The sequence below is a fragment of the Nicotiana sylvestris genome, chromosome 1 (assembly GCF_000393655.2).
Source record: "Nicotiana sylvestris chromosome 1, ASM39365v2, whole genome shotgun sequence".
NCBI lineage: Eukaryota > Viridiplantae > Streptophyta > Magnoliopsida > Solanales > Solanaceae > Nicotiana > Nicotiana sylvestris.
The window spans coordinates 141,513,017-141,532,025 of record NC_091057.1 but is presented as its reverse complement, the minus strand read 5'-3'; the positions used below and the strand labels follow the sequence as shown (position 1 = coordinate 141,532,025).

At 34.2% G+C, this 19,009-nt stretch overlaps 3 protein-coding genes across 3 annotated transcripts; 2 read left to right on the top strand and 1 right to left on the bottom strand.

Annotated features, from left to right (window-relative positions):
* The first annotated feature begins 76 nt into the window (after window positions 1-76).
* On the top strand, window positions 77-2,131 carry LOC104239450 (phosphoglycerate mutase-like protein AT74H). Its single transcript, XM_009794080.2, has 2 exons — window positions 77-655; window positions 1,641-2,131. The coding sequence occupies exons 1-2, from the start codon at window positions 166-168 to the stop codon at window positions 2,033-2,035; spliced, it is 885 nt and encodes a 294-aa protein (XP_009792382.1). The 5' UTR covers window positions 77-165; the 3' UTR covers window positions 2,036-2,131.
* Window positions 2,132-11,688: 9,557 nt separating this feature from the next.
* Window positions 11,689-13,283, bottom strand: LOC138875374 (GDSL esterase/lipase At5g45910-like). Its single transcript, XM_070154201.1, has 2 exons — window positions 12,202-13,283; window positions 11,689-11,884 (listed from the first exon to the last, which is right to left on the bottom strand). Exons 1-2 carry the CDS (start codon window positions 13,281-13,283, stop codon window positions 11,689-11,691), a joined length of 1,278 nt encoding a protein of 425 aa, XP_070010302.1.
* Window positions 13,284-14,174: 891 nt separating this feature from the next.
* LOC138875368 (uncharacterized) lies at window positions 14,175-17,605 on the top strand. Its single transcript, XM_070154196.1, has 4 exons — window positions 14,175-14,695; window positions 15,168-15,718; window positions 16,417-17,027; window positions 17,177-17,605. The coding sequence occupies exons 1-4, from the start codon at window positions 14,175-14,177 to the stop codon at window positions 17,603-17,605; spliced, it is 2,112 nt and encodes a 703-aa protein (XP_070010297.1).
* The last annotated feature ends 1,404 nt before the right edge of the window (window positions 17,606-19,009 follow it).

The window sequence follows — 19,009 nt, the reverse complement described above, 5'->3', positions numbered from 1 at the left end:
AGTTGAAGCTTGGGCCATCACTTTCAAACCTATACCAAAAACCAATATATATATACAACCTGAACTTGTTGCATGATATTCACCCAAATAGCATAAACAAACAAACAATAGACTTCATTACTAGACTTTCTACTAATTCCCTTCGTATCTATCTGCTCAAATATAATGTCTCTTGGCAAAAAGCTAACCAATGGCACAACTCACACTACCTGCAGCAACCATTTGCCCAAACGCATAATCCTAGTCCGACATGGTGAATGTTTAGCAAATACTGACATTAACGTCTACGGAACAACCCCAAATCACAAAATTGAACTGACCCAAAAAGGGATTGAGCAAGCCAAGCAAACTGGCTCCCTCATCAAGAAACTGATCACTTCTGAAAATGCTGTTGAATCTAACAATTGGAAGGTCTTCTTCTATGTTTCACCTGCAGAGCGCACCAGAAGGACGTTGAGAGAGATCGGCCAGTCGTTCCCGAAAAGGAAAGTGATGGGAGTGAAGGAAGAGTACAGGCTCAGAGAATTGAGTTTTGGTAACTATCATGACCCTGCAAGTATTGCAAAGGTTAAAGAGGAACGAGTGACGTACGGGAGGTTTTATTATAGAGTTACTGGAGGTGAAACTGGGGCTGAAGTTTATGACCGCATATCAAGTAAGTTCTCTTTTAACCAATTTTAGAACAAAATCGGACTATATTAGATCTTTTTTAATTAAAGTTTAAGTATTCTAAAAGTAAGTTGTAATTTTCCACTTTCCTAGTTATTCCCTCCATTCACTTTTGTTTGTCACATTTCACTTTTCGAGACTCAATTTGACTAATATTTAAAATTAAATTGAATTAGATTTTTTTAATATCTTAAAAACAAAATTTAAATATTTGAAAACTAGATGAAAAGTATGATTCATCTCATATCAATATGGTGAAAAAATATATGTTAAAACCTAGTCCAAATAAGTTATTATTCTCTCCGTTCCAGTTTATATGAACCTATTTTGTTTTTGGTCCGTTCAAAAAATAATGACTCATTTCTAAATTTGAAAATAATTTAGATTAAACTTACAATTATAACCTTAATGGGAAGTTTTTCTAACCACACAAATACTCTTCTCCCTTTTTAACTTGTCTAAAACTACAAATAAGTCTTTATTTTTCTTAAACTCCGTGTACAATCAAACAGATTTACATAAATTGGAATAGAGGGAAGGGAGTATATGTTACCTTGAGCATTCATTTGGAGTGGATATTAAGTAAACTCGAATTTGATTTGACTAGTGAAGAAAATAATCTGTTTGACTTTTCTTCATTTCTAAGCTCAGAAGGTCTTCCTCCAGTGTCTCTAGCCACCTACCTAAGAAAAAGTTACAAACAAAAAAAAAAAACAAGAGGAATCACACTCCTCTCTTCTGCTAGTAATTAAAATTAGGAGGTGGTAAAATACCTTTTAAGTTATATATACAGATAATTTTGTAGTATTTTAGTCTGTTTAGCTGGTATTATCTTTTATCAGGTTATGAATTATATAAATACTTTTTAACAGTACTCATCAGAGGCGGATCTAGGATTTAAGTGTTATACCTTGCATCCGCCTCTGGTACTCATGCTTAAGATTTAAACTCATACAATTAATAAAGTGCAGGTTTTGTTGAATGCTTAAGGAGGGACATAGAGATGAAGAAGTTTTGTGAGGATCCATCTCAAGAGACCAACATCATAATTGTTACACATGGACTGAGCAGTCGCATCTTTCTAATGAAATGGTTCGAGTGGACTATTGAGCAGTTTGAGGATCTTAACAGGATGAGAACTTGTGAATTTCAAGTGCTGCAATTAGGGCAGGGAGGGGAATACAGCCTAGCATTTCATCACGACGATAAGAAGCTCAAGGAATGGGGATTATCCCTTGACATGATAGAGGATCAGAAACGTAGAGCTTATGGCCCTATTCTTAATTCTCTGGAACTTTGTGATTTAGTATATCCTTACATGGATTGCTTTGCACAAGATTCAGATGAAGAGAATACTATTATCTAGTCCTTTTAAGGATATCTCTACTGATGGAGTAGCTCTATATTATACTTATGTAAACAATAAGATTTTTAACAACTAAAAGTCTCTCTCTTTTTTGTCTTTTTCTTTTTTCCATTTGCTATGTCTCTCTCTCTCTCGCTGGCATCAGGTATGGTACTAAATTTTGTTTCAAGATCCTAATTCAATCTGATACTCTAGTGACACCAAATAGTAACCTGGAATCATGCATTTATTACGTTTAAGGCGTGTATTAATTCTCCAAACCATTCAAAAATATAAGTTTATCACAAAGTAAAAAAATAAAGTCGGTATATTTTGCAAGTAAATATTTTATTTTTTTTCCCTAAGTTTATGTTTCAGACTAGTGAATTTATTCGCGCTTCGCTTGATAATAAGATACAATCATAAATTGAAATGATCTTTTCTGAAAATGCAATTGGGATAGAAGAGATAAATAATTTCTTACAATATACATATATAGATAAATTTATTCCAGAGTTGGTTAAATCATCAATAAATATTTTCAGTGATATCTATACTTCAAGCAGCATACATATTGTTGCAGTTGGTTATGAGGGCATTCCTCAAACAATATATGTAAAGCTTATATGTATTTATAAATTAAATTAGCTCTTTTGTTTCTAAAAAGTGAAAAGGAAGTTTCAATAAAAAATTGTAATATTATTTTCAGAAATAATAATACATTCCCGTAATTTATGTTTTATGCATATTTAAGTTTAATTATTTAAAATATTTTTGAAAGTTTCCGCTATTGAAAAAAGAAGTAAAAATAACACGGGCTAGATAGTTTTCAGACTGGTCATTCAAAACTAACCAGTGTTTGCAAAGTCATATAGTCACTGTTTTGCTGCAACACGGAAAGCTCCAGCATTATATACTGGAGATCGGTATATCTGTGTATGAACTTCCAGCATATTATGCTGGAACTCCAATACAAGGAGAGTTCCAGTATAATATGCTCCAATCTCCAGTATATTATGCTAAACTGGTATATTATACTGGAGTATTTTTCGGATTTTGAATAGTATTTTTTTCAGATTTATCTTTACATGAAAAGTGGCTAAATTTCGGTTACTTTTGAAACTGTAGCTATTTTTGAATGACCACTTGTAAATCAAGCTATTTTTGAATTTCTCCCGAAAAAGATGGAAGAGGATATGTGAAATAAAAAAGAGAAAGAAATATAACAAAATAAATCAACACTCATCATAGGCAAGTACAATTACTTGTTTGTTCTTTTTTTTTTTTTGTACTCTTTTTTATATTTTTTTCTTGTTCTTCAACTGTTCCCTGGTTAATACTCCCTCCGTTCCAATTTATATGAACATGTTTGACTTGGCACGAAATTTAAGAAAAAATGAAGATTTTTGAAATTTGTAGTCCTAAACAAGTCAAAAAGGAGCTCAGAGTATTTATATGATTATAAAAGTTTTTCATTAAGGGTAGAATGGTAAGTTTAAGCTTTAAAAATATCCAATTCATATTGAACATCACTATATCAAGAACCGATACATACATAGAAGTATTAGTAACACTGATTTAGTTTAATTTACTGAGAATACTTAAAGTTGTTGTTTCACATTCTTATTGTGGAAATGACCCTCTTCATGTAATATAGGTATGAGCAAACGTAAAAACTTGGTGAGCATGGATTTTCATAGTAGCAAGCTACTCTTTTGAAATCATTTATTTATAAAAATTACCAAGTTCCTCACGAAGTAACATACCTTTAAAAAGAAAAGCACTATCAGCTCCTAGTTTTTTACTCCTTTTCTTTTCTCTAATTAGTTTTTACAATTTCAACACCACATCCATTTAAATAGAGTTCCATGTAAAAAATGGGGAGGAGAGTCTTTTAGAAGGAGACAAGGTTATCCAAACAACGTAACTCCCATTTCATCCAATTTTTTGCAAAATTCTTAATATTTTGTTTCTTACTCTACTATCTTAACACTGTAGAACTATTTGTATAAAATTGATCTGTAGGGGGAGCATAATCCAAACAATAAAAATATATAATACAAGTAAATATAATATGACAGATAGAAAATAATATGAAACAACCATATGTAGGATTTTGCAATAAAGGGAATACTGGTACATACGCTTCACTCAAAGCAAATGTCTTATCCGACGCAAGAAAAAGAAGAAAAAATAATAGGAAAAAAAAAGAGAGAATAAAAACTAAGTAGAGCCATCTCATCTCTCAAACAATAATTATCATGGAAAATACTCATTTTTCTAAATAAAAGGACATGAATAATAATAGTAACGAAATAGTTCAACAAAAAGTGAAGCATACAATGAAAGTGTGTAACATAGAAACCATTCAACTAAAGTTGAAGCATAAAATGAAAGCGTGTAATATACTCTATTTGAAATTATTTGCTTTGAGATCAGTTGCATCAGCGAAATACTTGCTTATGAAGGTTATACACTACAAAAGAACAGGCCATTAGCATGGAAAATTAGCGTGGGACTTCCCTAGCTAATATAAGCATTTAGCTAGGGATGTACCTAGAAAAGTCCTATTTTCATGCGAACGTTTTCGATTAAAAATATAGTCACAAAATAGCTAAGAATCAACTAGGGACTATTCCTTACTAAATGATAGCTACAGATTTTTCCTAGCCAAATTTATAGCTAATATTTAGCGAAAATTCTAACTTGGCGCTAAATTTATTTTTCCAAAAGAGCGTAGTTTAGCTAGGGACACAGTTCGTAGCGCATCCCTAGCAATGCGCTAGCTAGGAAAGTCTCCTTAGCTAATCTATAGCCAAATATTAGCGGGAATCCTATTTTGACGCTAAAATTTTTGCGGAAGATTTGTCTTTTAGCTAGGATTACATTCTGTGGCTAATCCCTAGCTAAAAGGTACTACAAATGTTTCCTTTTAGCGGGAAGTTAAATATGGCGCTAATCTTTTTTGTCAATTTTGGTTGTTTAGCTAGCAATGAATCCAAGCTAGTCTCTATCAAATTATTATTATAATTATTAATTATTATTATTATTAATTACGGTCTTTGGACTTTTGGTTGAAATCCCTAAACTAAAGGCAGCCGTTTCCTTAAATTTGTAAAGATAGGCTTAATAATTAAAATCTTTAGTAATCTTATTTTAGTTGGACTTTTGGTTGAAATCTCTATACTAAAGGCAGTCGTTTCCTTAAATTTGTAAAGATAGGTTTAAAAGTTATAATCCTTAGTAATCTTATTTTAGTAGAATTACAGTATCTCAATTAAGTACTTGTTGAAAAATAAGTTTGTCAAGTTAAAAACAACTTTCTTGCCAATGGCACTGTTATATATATATATATATTTCTTGCCAATGACACTGTTTATATATATAAAAACTGAACTTATACAAACGACCACACAACTCTGAGGTCATATTCTGCACTTGAGTGATCTCTTCTCTGATTTGCCAAAGTGGAGTGATGTTGCCATACAGAGGTTGTTTGCGGTAGACCCTCGGCTTAGGATAAAAGAATATTGCAACTGCTTATATAAACTATTGCAACTGCTTATATAAACTATCAGAACTAAGCTTACGATGCAAAACAGCGAGACAGCGGATCTTGAGTGATATATGGTACTGACTGCAATAGTGTCAACTTAATGGATCTTGAGTGAGGTATGGTACTAACTACATAATAGTGTTAGCTTGGTCCATTAAGGTTCATTATTTGGCTTTCCAGCAAGTACTACAGTGTAGAATGGATAATATCTGGACATCACCAATAACAACCCCTAGAAACCAGGAAATCAGGTGCGATATCCAAGAGGATTACGTGAACTTCAGGTTTTTATTTGTTTTGATTATGTGATCAAGACAAAGATCTTCAACAGAGATGTACATGAAATTACATATCTTTACGGAAAACTTATTGTCACATGCATGTTTTCCTTACGATGAGTGGATGAATGTCTTTGAACTAGTCGGAAGTAAAAGATCAGTGATCATTTGGATAACTAAAAGTGAGTTAGATTCAATAGACTACTATGGAAGTTCTCTTATTAGTGACTAATATATTAGTATATCACACCATTTTTTTAATGTGATCTGACTAGATGTGTAACTTAAGACATTAGTATGACCATTTTTTAGTCATAAACATGGTAATTAATTTTCTTTTGAGTATGTTAACTGAACACACACACGAAGATGCACACTTGTATAAGTTATGTGCATGTTAAATGTATAAACTAAAGCTGCAGGAGAGCTACCAATTATGTGCTAGATATGCCTACAGGGGTCCTTTTCTTCTGTCCCAAGAATGTTCTTTCATTACAAAACAATCTTGACTGCTTCACACCAATCTATTCTATGTAACTTTTCTATTCTATGTAATAACTAATTACTATAATTCTTTTCAGAATACATTTACAGATATTATTAAGGAGAAGATAGGTGAGACTTCAACTTCAAGGGATGAAGAAGGTTTTGAAGTAGGTGATGAAGAGATGGAAAGAAACATGGCAACAAATGGAGATGAGGAAGGAGAAAAAACTAGCGAAGAAACTATTGTGGATTTGTTGAAAACTATACCAGATGAGCAACTATTGAAAACTTGGATTGAAACAGTTGGAGGCGCAAAAAAAGGAAGAATATATGGTCTTGGTCCCAAAAATTGTCTTCTGGCAGATTCACTGGACACTAATTGTGCATCCTCTAGTGCTTTTAATCCTCCAAATGTTCCTACTCAACAAGTTTTTGATACACCTGAATTTCAACAACTTCTTGATCGTGCAATGGAGCAACGGATGGAGAACATGTTGGCACGAGTGCAAGCAGATATTCGGGAGGATATGCAAGAAGAAGTAAAAGTTGCGGCTCGTGCTGTCGTGCGTGAGATGCTTGATTTACCTTCTCAACCACCACCAAGCGGCTCTGGTTGTCCCCCATCTTAGAATAGTAGACTTTATGTTATTAATTATTTAAGTTAAGACATGTTTTATTTACCAATAGACATATATATACTTCGTTGTTCTAGGATTAATAGTACTATGATTATGCTTACGTTCAAATTAATGAATTTAATTGCTTATTTCGTCTCATGTCGAATTATGTAGAAAATTACATTCGTATTCATCATTTATAATATAGGAATTATTCCTAGGATATTTATCAAATTAGCTACCAAATTAGCTATAGACAAAAATCCTACTAGTAATCTAGCTAGAACGTTTGTAAGTTTAGCCAGGGCTATTCCTAGCTATGTTGTAATGAAATCAACGCTCACCAGGAAAAATTTGTTTGGAATTTAGCTAGCCTAGTCGTAGCAAATATTAGCATGGAATAAGTCCCTAGCTAATAGCCTAGCTACGCTTCAACAAAGTCAACATTGACCAAACAAAGTTTGCATGGAATTTAGCTACCACATGTCCTAGCTAATGATTGCGAGGGATTAGTGCCAAGCAAATATCCCTAGCTATATTAGCAACGGATAACATAATTTTCTAGCAAAAATTTAACTAAGAGCATATTAGCTACGGAATTTAGCTAAGGTCAATTTCCTAGCTAAAGCGAAGTTAGCTAGGATCTTGGTAAGTTAGCTAGGATTTTGATTCCTAGCTAATGTCATGTTCTCTTGTAGTGTTAAATTAAAAAGTAAAAGCCTCAAAACCTTAGGATATATATATATATATATATCAAGGAGATACTTGCCCCTGTTTCTCAAACCTAACAAGAGTAATATCCATGACTGCTTGTAAAATTTATGGTTCTCGATCAATCTGAAAACCTTTAATCCAATGTTCATATCATTTTTGTTCTTCAACCACCAATGCACAAAGATAACAATACCGGGGACATATATATGGTCCCCGAAAAGCACTTTCTTCTCTGTTTTTTTGCTTTTGGACAGTAACAGTCGATTTCAATTTGTAACAGAAAAACCTCATTATGGAATCATTATGATGAATTAGGTGCTTTTTAAATATAAAGAAATTGAAATGGTTATCAATAAATGTCGAAACCGTTGCTTTGTCAGTCTCCTTCTTAGTAAGAGTTGTAATTGAGCTTGATTTTGTTAAGATTTAATACTATTTGTGTAGTTATGGAATTTCAATCAAAACCTTAAATTATTCAATTTATAACTCATTAAACAATTGGGGGTTATGGAGTTAGAAAAGTCACAACCCTCAATGAAGAGGTGTGAGTTATGAATGTAAATTTTAAAATAAGATAAATGATTAAAATGAAAGGAAAGGTCAAAAAATTAAGGAAAAAGATAAATAGGATTCCTACACTATGTGAGGTGCCACCTCATCTTGTCAAGTCCGTCCTTTGTATATAGAGAGAGATAGATGAGTATGCAAAATGTTAGATGTCTTAAATTCACTTAGTCTCATTAATAGAATGCTTTACTAGGTACTTTTTTCACTTATTGAACCGCAGCTCAACTCCTTATTCCAATAAAGAAAATGGAGTACTCCCTCCGATCCAAAATAAGTGATTTTTTGGTTGTTTTTTTTTTTGTGGTCCAAAATAAGTGATTTTTCCAGATTTCAAGAATGAATTAATTATTTTCTTCCTACATTGTCCTTGGAGTAAATAGTGTTGAAATATGTATTAGGAGTATTTATGTGAGATAGTAAAGGTTAATATGGTCAATTCCATTGTTAATTAATGCTAAAAGGTGGATTTCTTAATCTGTGTGAAAACATCCAAAAAAATCACTTATTTTGGACCGGAGGGAGTAACATTTTGGGTTGGATTTTAATCCCACAATCTAAATTCTCTGTGAATTGTGATCTATTAGTGTAATGACTTCTTTGGATCATGACTTCACTTAACATGGACCTGACAATTTATGAATGGAAATTCTGTCACCTATGCTCACCGGACGTCTGTCGAAATGCCTGAACAGCTTTCTGGTAACGAAATACGGTACTTGCCGGCTTAATATAATGACATGCTTCGCGATAACTATGATGCATTTCAATTAGCACATTGCACTTTTCTGAAAAGCTGCTTTATAGGTTTTTATCAAGAATTTATTGATCTAGCCAGCAACAAACAAAAAACACTACTATAAATAACGGGGAAGCAATGTTCATTTGCAATTAATCTAATTGGGAATGAAATAGTCATGAGGCATCCCATGGTCGCCGTAGCTGCCAATGGAAATGCGTCCATTCAGCTACACGTAATGAGATGTGTTATGATATAAAAAGAACTGAAAGCCTTTAATCATCTGCGTGAACTTGGAACTTGGCTGTGAGATTTCCCTGCTTTCTTCTTCCAATATAGTTTGCTAATGCTACTAGTACGTCCTTTCTTTTTATCAACCATGCTAAACAACCAAAAAGTTAGTCCATCAACCAGCTTGTTGTAACATTCTCTCCGTCCTTTGGAAACCAAGAGCGGTAGAAATATGATTGTCATACCCACTGCAAAGCCTAATCCAGCGGCTACATAGCTGTCAGCCCTGCTAATCATTTGCTCGTCTTCAGATGCTGGCTGCACAGGTGCTTCTACTCTGTCCTTATTGCAAGCTCTGTTCATTGGGAAGCCGCACAATCCCTTGTTTCCCATGAATGATTTATCATCAAATGTTTGAATTTGGTTGCCTCGAGGTATCTTCCACAAGTTCATTGTATGATAAATTTAAGAACGAAAGTTGTGGGATGCCTGAGAGCTTCTCCGGGACATGCCCATTTAACTTATTGAATGAGAGGTCTAGTGATCCCAGTTGTTTCAAATTTCCAGTTGCAGGTGAGATTTGTCCACTGAGAACATTGTGCGACAAGTTTAGAAGATAAAGAGATTTGAGTTCTCCGACTGTCTCAACGAAACTGTTGTTCAAAAAGTCAATTGAGTTGAAGGTAAACCAAATCTTTGGCGCGGACATTTCTTGTCCCATAAGAGTAAGAGTGACAGTATCCTGATAGTAAATCTCTACTTGTGCGCTTGAATCATCTCCAAAGAAAATTCTATTGGCAGCATATAGGTGATCAACACGTGATATAGCGGAGTCCACCTTCATAGATTCCAGATCCAAGAATAAGTTTCTTGGAAGAATGCCGCTAAAATTATTGGAAGCTAGGTCAATGATTTGGAGAGCAGGCCAGGTGTAATTGACCCCAGAGCAATCAATGTTGCCATTGAAATTATTGAAGTGTAACACAAGTACATGGAGATAGGACAACCTTCTCAACCAACAGGAAAAGATATCACTTATCTTGTTGCTCCCCACGTTTAACACCTTTAGATTGCTGCAATTGGATAAAGACCGAGAAATCTTCCCTTCCAAGTGATTATGGCTTAGATATATTGTCTCCAAGCGACACTCCTCTGAAAAGTTTCCAGGCATATTACCTCTGATATTGTTTCCTCCAAGGTTCAGTACTGTCAGGCTTTGTTTAGCTAAGCATGATGGTATACTGCCATTCAAACTATTGCTGGACAAGTCAAGTACTTCAAGATTGGTCGCACTGCATATTGAAGAAGGGATAGCACCACTGAGTTTGTTATTTGCAATGAGAAGAACAGGCATTTGAGAGGTGATTGCTGAATAAAACCATCAAATTTATTGCTAGACAAGTCCACATATAGTGCTGTAGGTGGTGGTAATGGAACTTCACCGGTAAGCAGGTTTGCATGAATATCAAAGCAATTTAGAAAGCCAACTCTAAAGGGTGCTTGTAAATGTGTGAATTGATTTGAATGGCTCTCTCTGTGAAAAGTTCCCCATATCCAGCTTGGTGTTTCACCTCTGATTTGGTTGTTCGATAGATACAGCAATTCCAACCCAGTTTGACTTGACCTGGATATTAAGTAGAGAGAAAAATAGTACTAATAAAGAGACCACATTCTAAAAGCTCAATTCTAACTCTTGTAGCATGAATACAACTCTCACCTGCCTAGTGCCGAGCAGGTTCTTGTTGAAATGCTTCTTCGAAGTTGAACAGAGGTAATACTATTTTCCTTTTTGGCTTCTGACAATGATATGCTTTGGTTTACTTTTTAAGAGCGTTACATGAATATCCATTAGGACATTCTTTCTCTACTTGCTGCAATAAAAGTTTTAAACTGCTTCTTTAGATTGATTTTTCTAAAATCATTCACTTTCAGGGGAAGAACATGCTGGTGCCGGTTTTACTTTGACTAAGTCAGTATAGTAGTTATCAGGTTCGTTATGACTATTGCCGCCCAACCTTTCATCACCCCTGTTGAATTTTCATGTTCGAAATCTTTAATCAGTTACCACCGCATATTGGCCCACAATTTTTTTTGCATGGTCCAAGTCTATAGGTCTTAACCCTGCTGTGCTGTTTTTACTTTTTAGAGTTCAATCATCTGTAATTACAGGCATAGACAAATCAAGAATATATGCAATGAGCGAAAAAATTATTTTCTAGACTTTGAAGACAAGTACATGAAAAACATCACTTTCTCTGCAAATAGCTAAATACATCAGTTAAGCTTTGTTCTTCATGTGCATTTTACGAAAACACTAACATTTCCATGTGCATTTGTTATACAAAAACAGCCTACTTTAAGGCCACAACATCCACATATATGTTCATTTGTGGATATTCTACGAGGTAACAAAAAATACAACATCCAGACTTTACAAAGTAGCTATGCAAAAACCACCAAAAGCTTTAAAGCTTATCATTGATAATCATTCACACCATAGTCTGACGAAAGAATTCCATTCTCTTTACATCCTGAGTAATTCCCATCGCAGCCTTGACTCGCTGATCCGAGCTGTATAATCTAAAAGCTGGGGATCCAAGGATAGAAAAGATCTTACCATGAATATCAGAAACGTCATGCTCCCCTAACTTGTCAATTAAAATACCCATTCCCCTTAATTTATGTCTTCAATTTCAAAATTTCAGTGTTAGAAGTTAAAAAAAGAAAAACAGAAAAAAAGAGGCACTACATCATTCAAGACAAATCAAAGAATTTCTTATTGATTGGTAAAAAAGAAAGGCATACACTAAGAAGAGGGTATTAGCCACTGTACATACAATACGATATTTGAGGGCCTACCCAATAGATCAAAGTACAATACTCATTGCTTGTTCGAATCTCATCAGCAAAGATAATGTGTCTCAAATTGGACAGAGCAAAACAAATACTACTTGGTATTTTAGTAGTCCACTATGTTATTAGCATGCAACTCCAATAAATGCCTTAGACCATCTCTAAACCGTCCATAAACCTTGGAACGGTGCCTTTCTGCTGCAGCTGTATGATGATTTGTGGCGAACTTGAACTCTGGAAATACAAAACCCTTTTTGCTGAAGAAAGTATCAATCATATTCTTCGACGCCTCAGGTGTCAATCGAAATCCATCCCAATGTACATGCGAAGCCCTATCTGAACATGCTACAGCTCCTTTCTCTCCACACTGCCTCAGAGGATCAAAGTTAAACGGACCGCTTCCAGTACTACCGCAACAAACCTTCATCAACGTCTCTGTCTTGAATCCCAAGAATGCATGATTGCGTAGAACCGCCATAAACGCCTTGTAATAATCTGCATATATGATCTCAACTTCGGGGTACTTCAATCGCAGCTCCTCCAACGCTTGCCATAGATGATCATTGTGCAATGTTGCGAACAAATTTAGTCCTTTGTGACATTTAATTTTCCTGCTATTGTCGTCTTCGGGAAACATTGTTCGAAAACCTGGAAGGCAACCCATGGGAATAATTCCAGAAACCACAAAGTGTTTGGCCTCTGCATCTTTGATCAGTTGTTCGATAGAACTCTTGATTGTCTCCACAACATCAGGGACAAGCTTGGACACTTCGGAAATAGATTTTGTATGCAAAAGAGAGTGCTTATAATCATTAAAACCAGGCTGATCCATATAGATGATAGCTTTTTGAAGAACCTTGTTTCTGCCGCAGTCATGAAAAGAGAAGCAATCCTTATAGAAGAGTTTCATAAAGGCAGAAATCTGCGAGTGATGAGACTGCTGAGGCGCCGGGATGCCATTCTTGATGAAGGAAAAGGGACTCATAACTGTTGCTCCAGGCGTCATGAAACTAATACCGGACTCGAACTCAACGCCTTCGTTGGTGTAATGTTGTAGAGAAGGCAGACCAAGTACAGCAGCTAAATGATCAGAAGTAGAAGCAGAGTTGCTGTCTCCAAAGCTGTAAATGGAATAAAAAGGGAAAGATTGTTCCTGTGCCTTAGCGGAAGAAGCAGAAAAAATGATTAACAGCAAGATGAGGAAGAAACAGTGGTTGGTAAGGGAAGCCATTGAAGGAGAAGAAACAACGATCATAAGCAGAAGGCACGGGAAAACTTAGTTTAGGTTACTGGTAGTATTTATAGAGGTAAGCTCATCCGTGGAGTTTAAGCAATGTTACAGAAACCTAGTAGTGATAGGAAAAATTCTGACTGCGGCAAATTTCCATATATGCTTTATTTTCTTACTTTTGCTTCAAGTTTCTATTAGAGAAACGCTTAAATTTGCTTGATTAAAAGGCCTACGGTTTAAGCTATGTTACAGTCTTACAGAAACCTAGTATATTTTTTGCTTGATGTTTCCATATTCAGTTTTGAAGCAGAATTTAAAACTATGAGGTAACTTTATTAAAGGGGAAAAGACAGGATTACCGATAAAAGTGAAACTATTTGCCATGTCTTATCCATTAAAGAAATTTACCCACTAAATAATTACAATCTCCTACCCATTTAATAAATAAACGGGAATATCAAAATAACTACCCCACGCTTAATGCCCTACCTATAAAAACGCAAAAGCTGTTCAAAATTTCAGAAAATCAGCGCACAAAATTGAGATTTCCACTGATATTCCCTAATTTGAAGATCACTAAGTGTGAAAAAATAGATCGAAGTTGTTGATTCGCATCTTCTTTTCGGATTTTGATTTCGCTGTTTTTTTTAGATTTTGATTTCGCTGTTGTTTTGATTTTGATTTCGGAGCTAAACTTCTGAATTTTAGCTGAAAATTCTAATCTAGGTTTGGAGATCTGGAGATCTAGAGGTTTGATTTCGAAAAATCTGTTGCAGCTATATACTGTTGAAATTTCGAACACTTTTGATTTCGAACACTATTGATTTCGAACACTGTTGAAATTTGCATTGTTGAGATTCAAGACATAAAAGTGATTATAACTTCAGAATCATGGAAAATATTCCAATTTTGCTGCAGCATAGTGGAGAATGGGATGATAACAATAATTTCATAAATTTTCATGTTGATGCAATTCTAATAAAGACCTCTTGGAAATTTGAACAACTTCTCAGAGAAATTACAAAGCAACTGCAAAAGGACAGTAAAACAATAGTTATTCAGTATGCTATTGCTCAAGGATATCCACCAATTACAATTTGCAGCGATATGAGTGTTAGTGTTTACATGGAATTGAAAAAATCAAATGCAGGGATGACAACACTTCCCCTGTGTGTGTCGTTTGCTAAAAACACTATAGCTGCAAGCACCTCCAGTTTCGATGTTGCTCCAATTTCATCAGAAATTGCACAATTTGAAAGCACTGATATGATTACTACGTTTGATGTGCAAGAAGCAGATGACGCCATTTTAGAACTTGATGATGCAAACATCATAACTGATCAATTTCATCAAAATGTTGAAAAGGGACAAATTTATGAAGACAAGAACCTGTTGGCTCTCGTTATGAAACAGTATGTTGTTAGAGAAAAATGTCAATATCGGGTTCATAAATCATGCCCAAGAAGGTCCGTCTGCATGTAAAAAACTATGTGATACCTATATAGTATATAAGTATGCTAAATCAGTATACTATGCGAGTATGGAATTGTATTAGTTTGTCTGTGTTTTTTATCAGTGATACTGGTATAGTATATAAGTATGTTATATCAGTATACTATGCGACTATATAACTGTATTGGTTTGTCTTTGTTATTATCAGTAAAACATAATACCAATATAGTATATATGTATGCTAAATCAGTATACTATGTGAGTATAGAATTGTGTTGCTTTGTCTATATTTTTTATCAGCAAAATATGATACTGATACAGTATATAAGTATACCAACAGAGTATACCATGTAAGTATATAATTGTACGAATTTTTGTGTGTGTTTTTTATCAATAAAACATTATACATAACTGTATTTGTATTATAAACAGGTATATCCTTGAATGCGTGGATGAAAGATGCACTTGGAGACTTAAAGCATCAAGCCTGCGAGCATCAAATCTTTTCAAAGTGACGGATTTCAATTATGTCCACAATTGTTTAACTGATAAGAGATTTTGTTCACAAAAGCAAGTTGTCTCAACTTTTGTTGCAGCTGTGGTACAAGATAAACTTGTAGACCCAAAAACCATATATACACCAACAGATATCCAGAGAGACATCCAAAAAGCATATGGTATGGACTTAAGCTACATGCAAACATGGAGATCAAAAGAAAAAGCAATGCAATTATTGAGACGATCACCAAGTGAATCATACAAGAAAATGCAAACATATCTTTATATGTTAGAGTACACTAACCCAGGATCAGTGACACGACTACACACTGAAGGAGATAGGAGCTTCTTGTATGCATTCATAGCTATATATGCATCGATTAGAGGATGGGTCTATTATAGGCCAACAGTTGTAGTTGATGGACGTTTTTTAAAGTCAACATATAGAGGGACCATATTCGTGGCTTCCACGCAAGACGCGGAGGGTATGAATACAATCCAATTACATTCAGTTACAGAAACAAAAAACATTTTCAAATATTATATGATACCAGTATGGTATACAAGTATACCAACAGAGTATATAGTTGTTTTGCTACACACATGCGCGTACCTATAACTATACTACTATATGAAATTCTAAATTAATATTTTGTGTACAATCCAATTACATTCAGTTAAAGAAACAAAAAATATTTTCAAATATTATATGATACCAGTATGGTATACAAGTATACCAACAGAGTATATAGTTGTTTTGCTACACACCTGCACCTACTTATGACTATACTACTATATGAAATGCTAAATTAATATTTTGTGTACAATACAATTACATTCAGTTAAAGAAACAAAAAATATTTTCAAATATTATATGAAACCAGTATGGTATACAAGTATACCAACAGAGTATATAGTTGTTTTGATATACACCTGCACGTACCTATGACTATACTACTATATGAAATACTAAATTAATATTTTGTGTACAATCCAATTACATTCAGTTAAAGAAAAAAAATATTTGCAAATATTATATGATACCAGTATGGTATACAAGTATACCAACAGAGTATATAGTTGTTTTGTTACACACATGCACCTACCTATGACTATACTACTATATGAAATGCTAAATTAATATAGTGTGTTGTAATTGATATTTTGTTCTTTGGGTTTACAGGACAAATTCTACCCCTTGCATATGCAATTGTTGATTCGGAAAATGATGCATCGTGGGAATGGTTCTTTGTGCAGTTCAGAGAAACCTATGGACAAAGAGAGGGAATGTACATTGTATCAGACAGGCATGATGCTATATGGAAAGCAACTTCAATTGTCTATCCAGAAGTCCCTCATTGTGCATGTATGTTCCATTTGTGGAACAACATAACGACAAACTTCAGGAAGAGCCAAAAACAAATCAAAGAAGTATATTTTGCGTTAGTAAGAGCATACACTGTTGAAGAATTCAACAGGCATATGGTAGAGTTAGAAGCTATTGATAGTAGAGTGAAAACATACCTGATGGATATTGGATATGATAAATGGTTTCGGGCGCATTCTAAGGCAAATAGAACCATGACCATGACATCAAATATTGCGGAATCAGTAAATGCAGCAAACAAGCACGCAAGAGACCTCCCAGTTGTGAATTTGCTTGACTTTATGACAACATTGATTCAAAAATGGAATTACACCAATCAGAAGGATGCAGCGGAATCATTTATGAAGATTGGTGCAAAGTATGAAAAAATATTGGCAGATAATACTATCTTATCACAGACGATGACGGTATGCATTTTCAAAATCATAAAAACACTGCATGTACTATATTTTTACCTTTTTACCTTAATGATTTCACTAAACAACAGAATATTGTTATTTAAGAAATACTATTACTTCATATAGCTAATGACTTTTCTTAATTAAAATTATACTAGGTGTTGCCATCAACTAAATTCTTACATTTAGTAATTGATGGCCAAACAAGAAATATGGTGCGCCTACATGAAAAAAATTGCACTTGTGGGAGGTTTCAGCTAGACGATATTCCATGTCCACATGCAATGGTAGTTATACAAAAATTCCATATGGATTCATACAAGTATTGCTCGGATTACTACAGCATAGACTACTTGCTGAAAACAAATGAGATACCAGTAAATCCATTGCCTGATGAAACAATGTGGCAAAATCCAGAAGATGTCTCTTCGCAGGTGGTACTGCCACCAAAAGGAAAAATCAAACCAGGAAGAGCTAAAAAGAAGAGAGGCATAGGAGGCTGGGAAGGAAATACATTTACATGTGCACTATGCGGGAGAAAAGGACACAACCGGAGAACATGCCGAAATATTCCAAAGAGATATTGATATAATGCTTTAATGTTTTTATAGAACTCATATATCGTAGAATCATAGCATTTGAATTGCAAAAAAATAAAATACATTTCTTGCATTAGACATATATTTGGTATGATGATTCTTTGAGAAATTACTTTTTGGCAACAAATTTATATGGCTATTTGTATTTTCAATAAGAATCTATTTATTTTCTATTTTAGTATATAAAAGTGGGATGCATTTACATCTAGTTGCTGCAGGAAAAAAGATGCTAAAATATATATGTGATACCCAAGTGGTATATTTGTATACCTTATTGGTATATCTGTATATCTTATTAGTATCAAAATATGTGTAGAAATAGAAGTGGTGTTGCAAATGCAACATTTGTACATACTTTGTTAACAAAATGGGCACGCTTTGCAGCTCATGTCTGTATTGAAGTATAAGAAATTGGAAGCCATTTACATGCAGTTATTGTACATCATCAGGTACATTAATATAAGGTGATACCCAAATGTTATATTTGTATACCTCGCTGGTATATATTGGTATTGCACTAATATAGCTAAAACAAAATATGCGCAGAAATATAAATGGTGCACCAGATACAACGTGATACCCAAAATGCGAACGCTTTGGAACTCATGTCAGTACTTACATCTAGTTGTTGAAGGAAGAAAGGTGAGTCAAATACAACATGATACCCAAATGGTATATCAGTATACCTGATTGGTATATAATTCTACTACACTAATACACCATCTATGCTAAATCTACAGATGAACATTAAAGCTTAGACCATCATCACATTCGAAAGCAGATCATTTAACTTCTATCACAACTACTTTGTATGTTGTTGGAAGTGTTCGCTTCATCTGCCCCTAATTTTCACTTGCAGAATCCATTAAATCTTACCCTCTGTCAAAGGAATGGACCTCGACATCCTAATAAACTAACAACTTTATGGAAGAAGCCTAAGAAAAGCCTAATAAAACAAGCTGAAATCAGAAACAAAATCAGCAAATTTTCAGCATCAAGAGACATAACTAAACTGATAACCCCCATGTACTTGAAGAAATCTATACCACATATTCTGAACCAGAATAATTAAATATGATAAAAGAAACATTAGCAGCTGGAAATATTTTATAAAGGCACAAGTTTCTTACAGTCTTGAATCAGCAGAAGGTCATTTACTACTAATAATACCATACTTCATCAAAAACTATTAAAATCCTGCAAAGTTTTCATGATACGATTAACTAAAACCAAAAAGAGATGTATACTACTTCTTGCATTTCTTTCCACGAGTCTTTTTAGGTGCTACTGGAGCTTCGAATTCACTTGATTCACCATGCAACTGCTTGTTCCTCCCATAGTGCCACAACAGTATACCAAACCTAGCTCGAAGACCATCCACATCAAAATTAG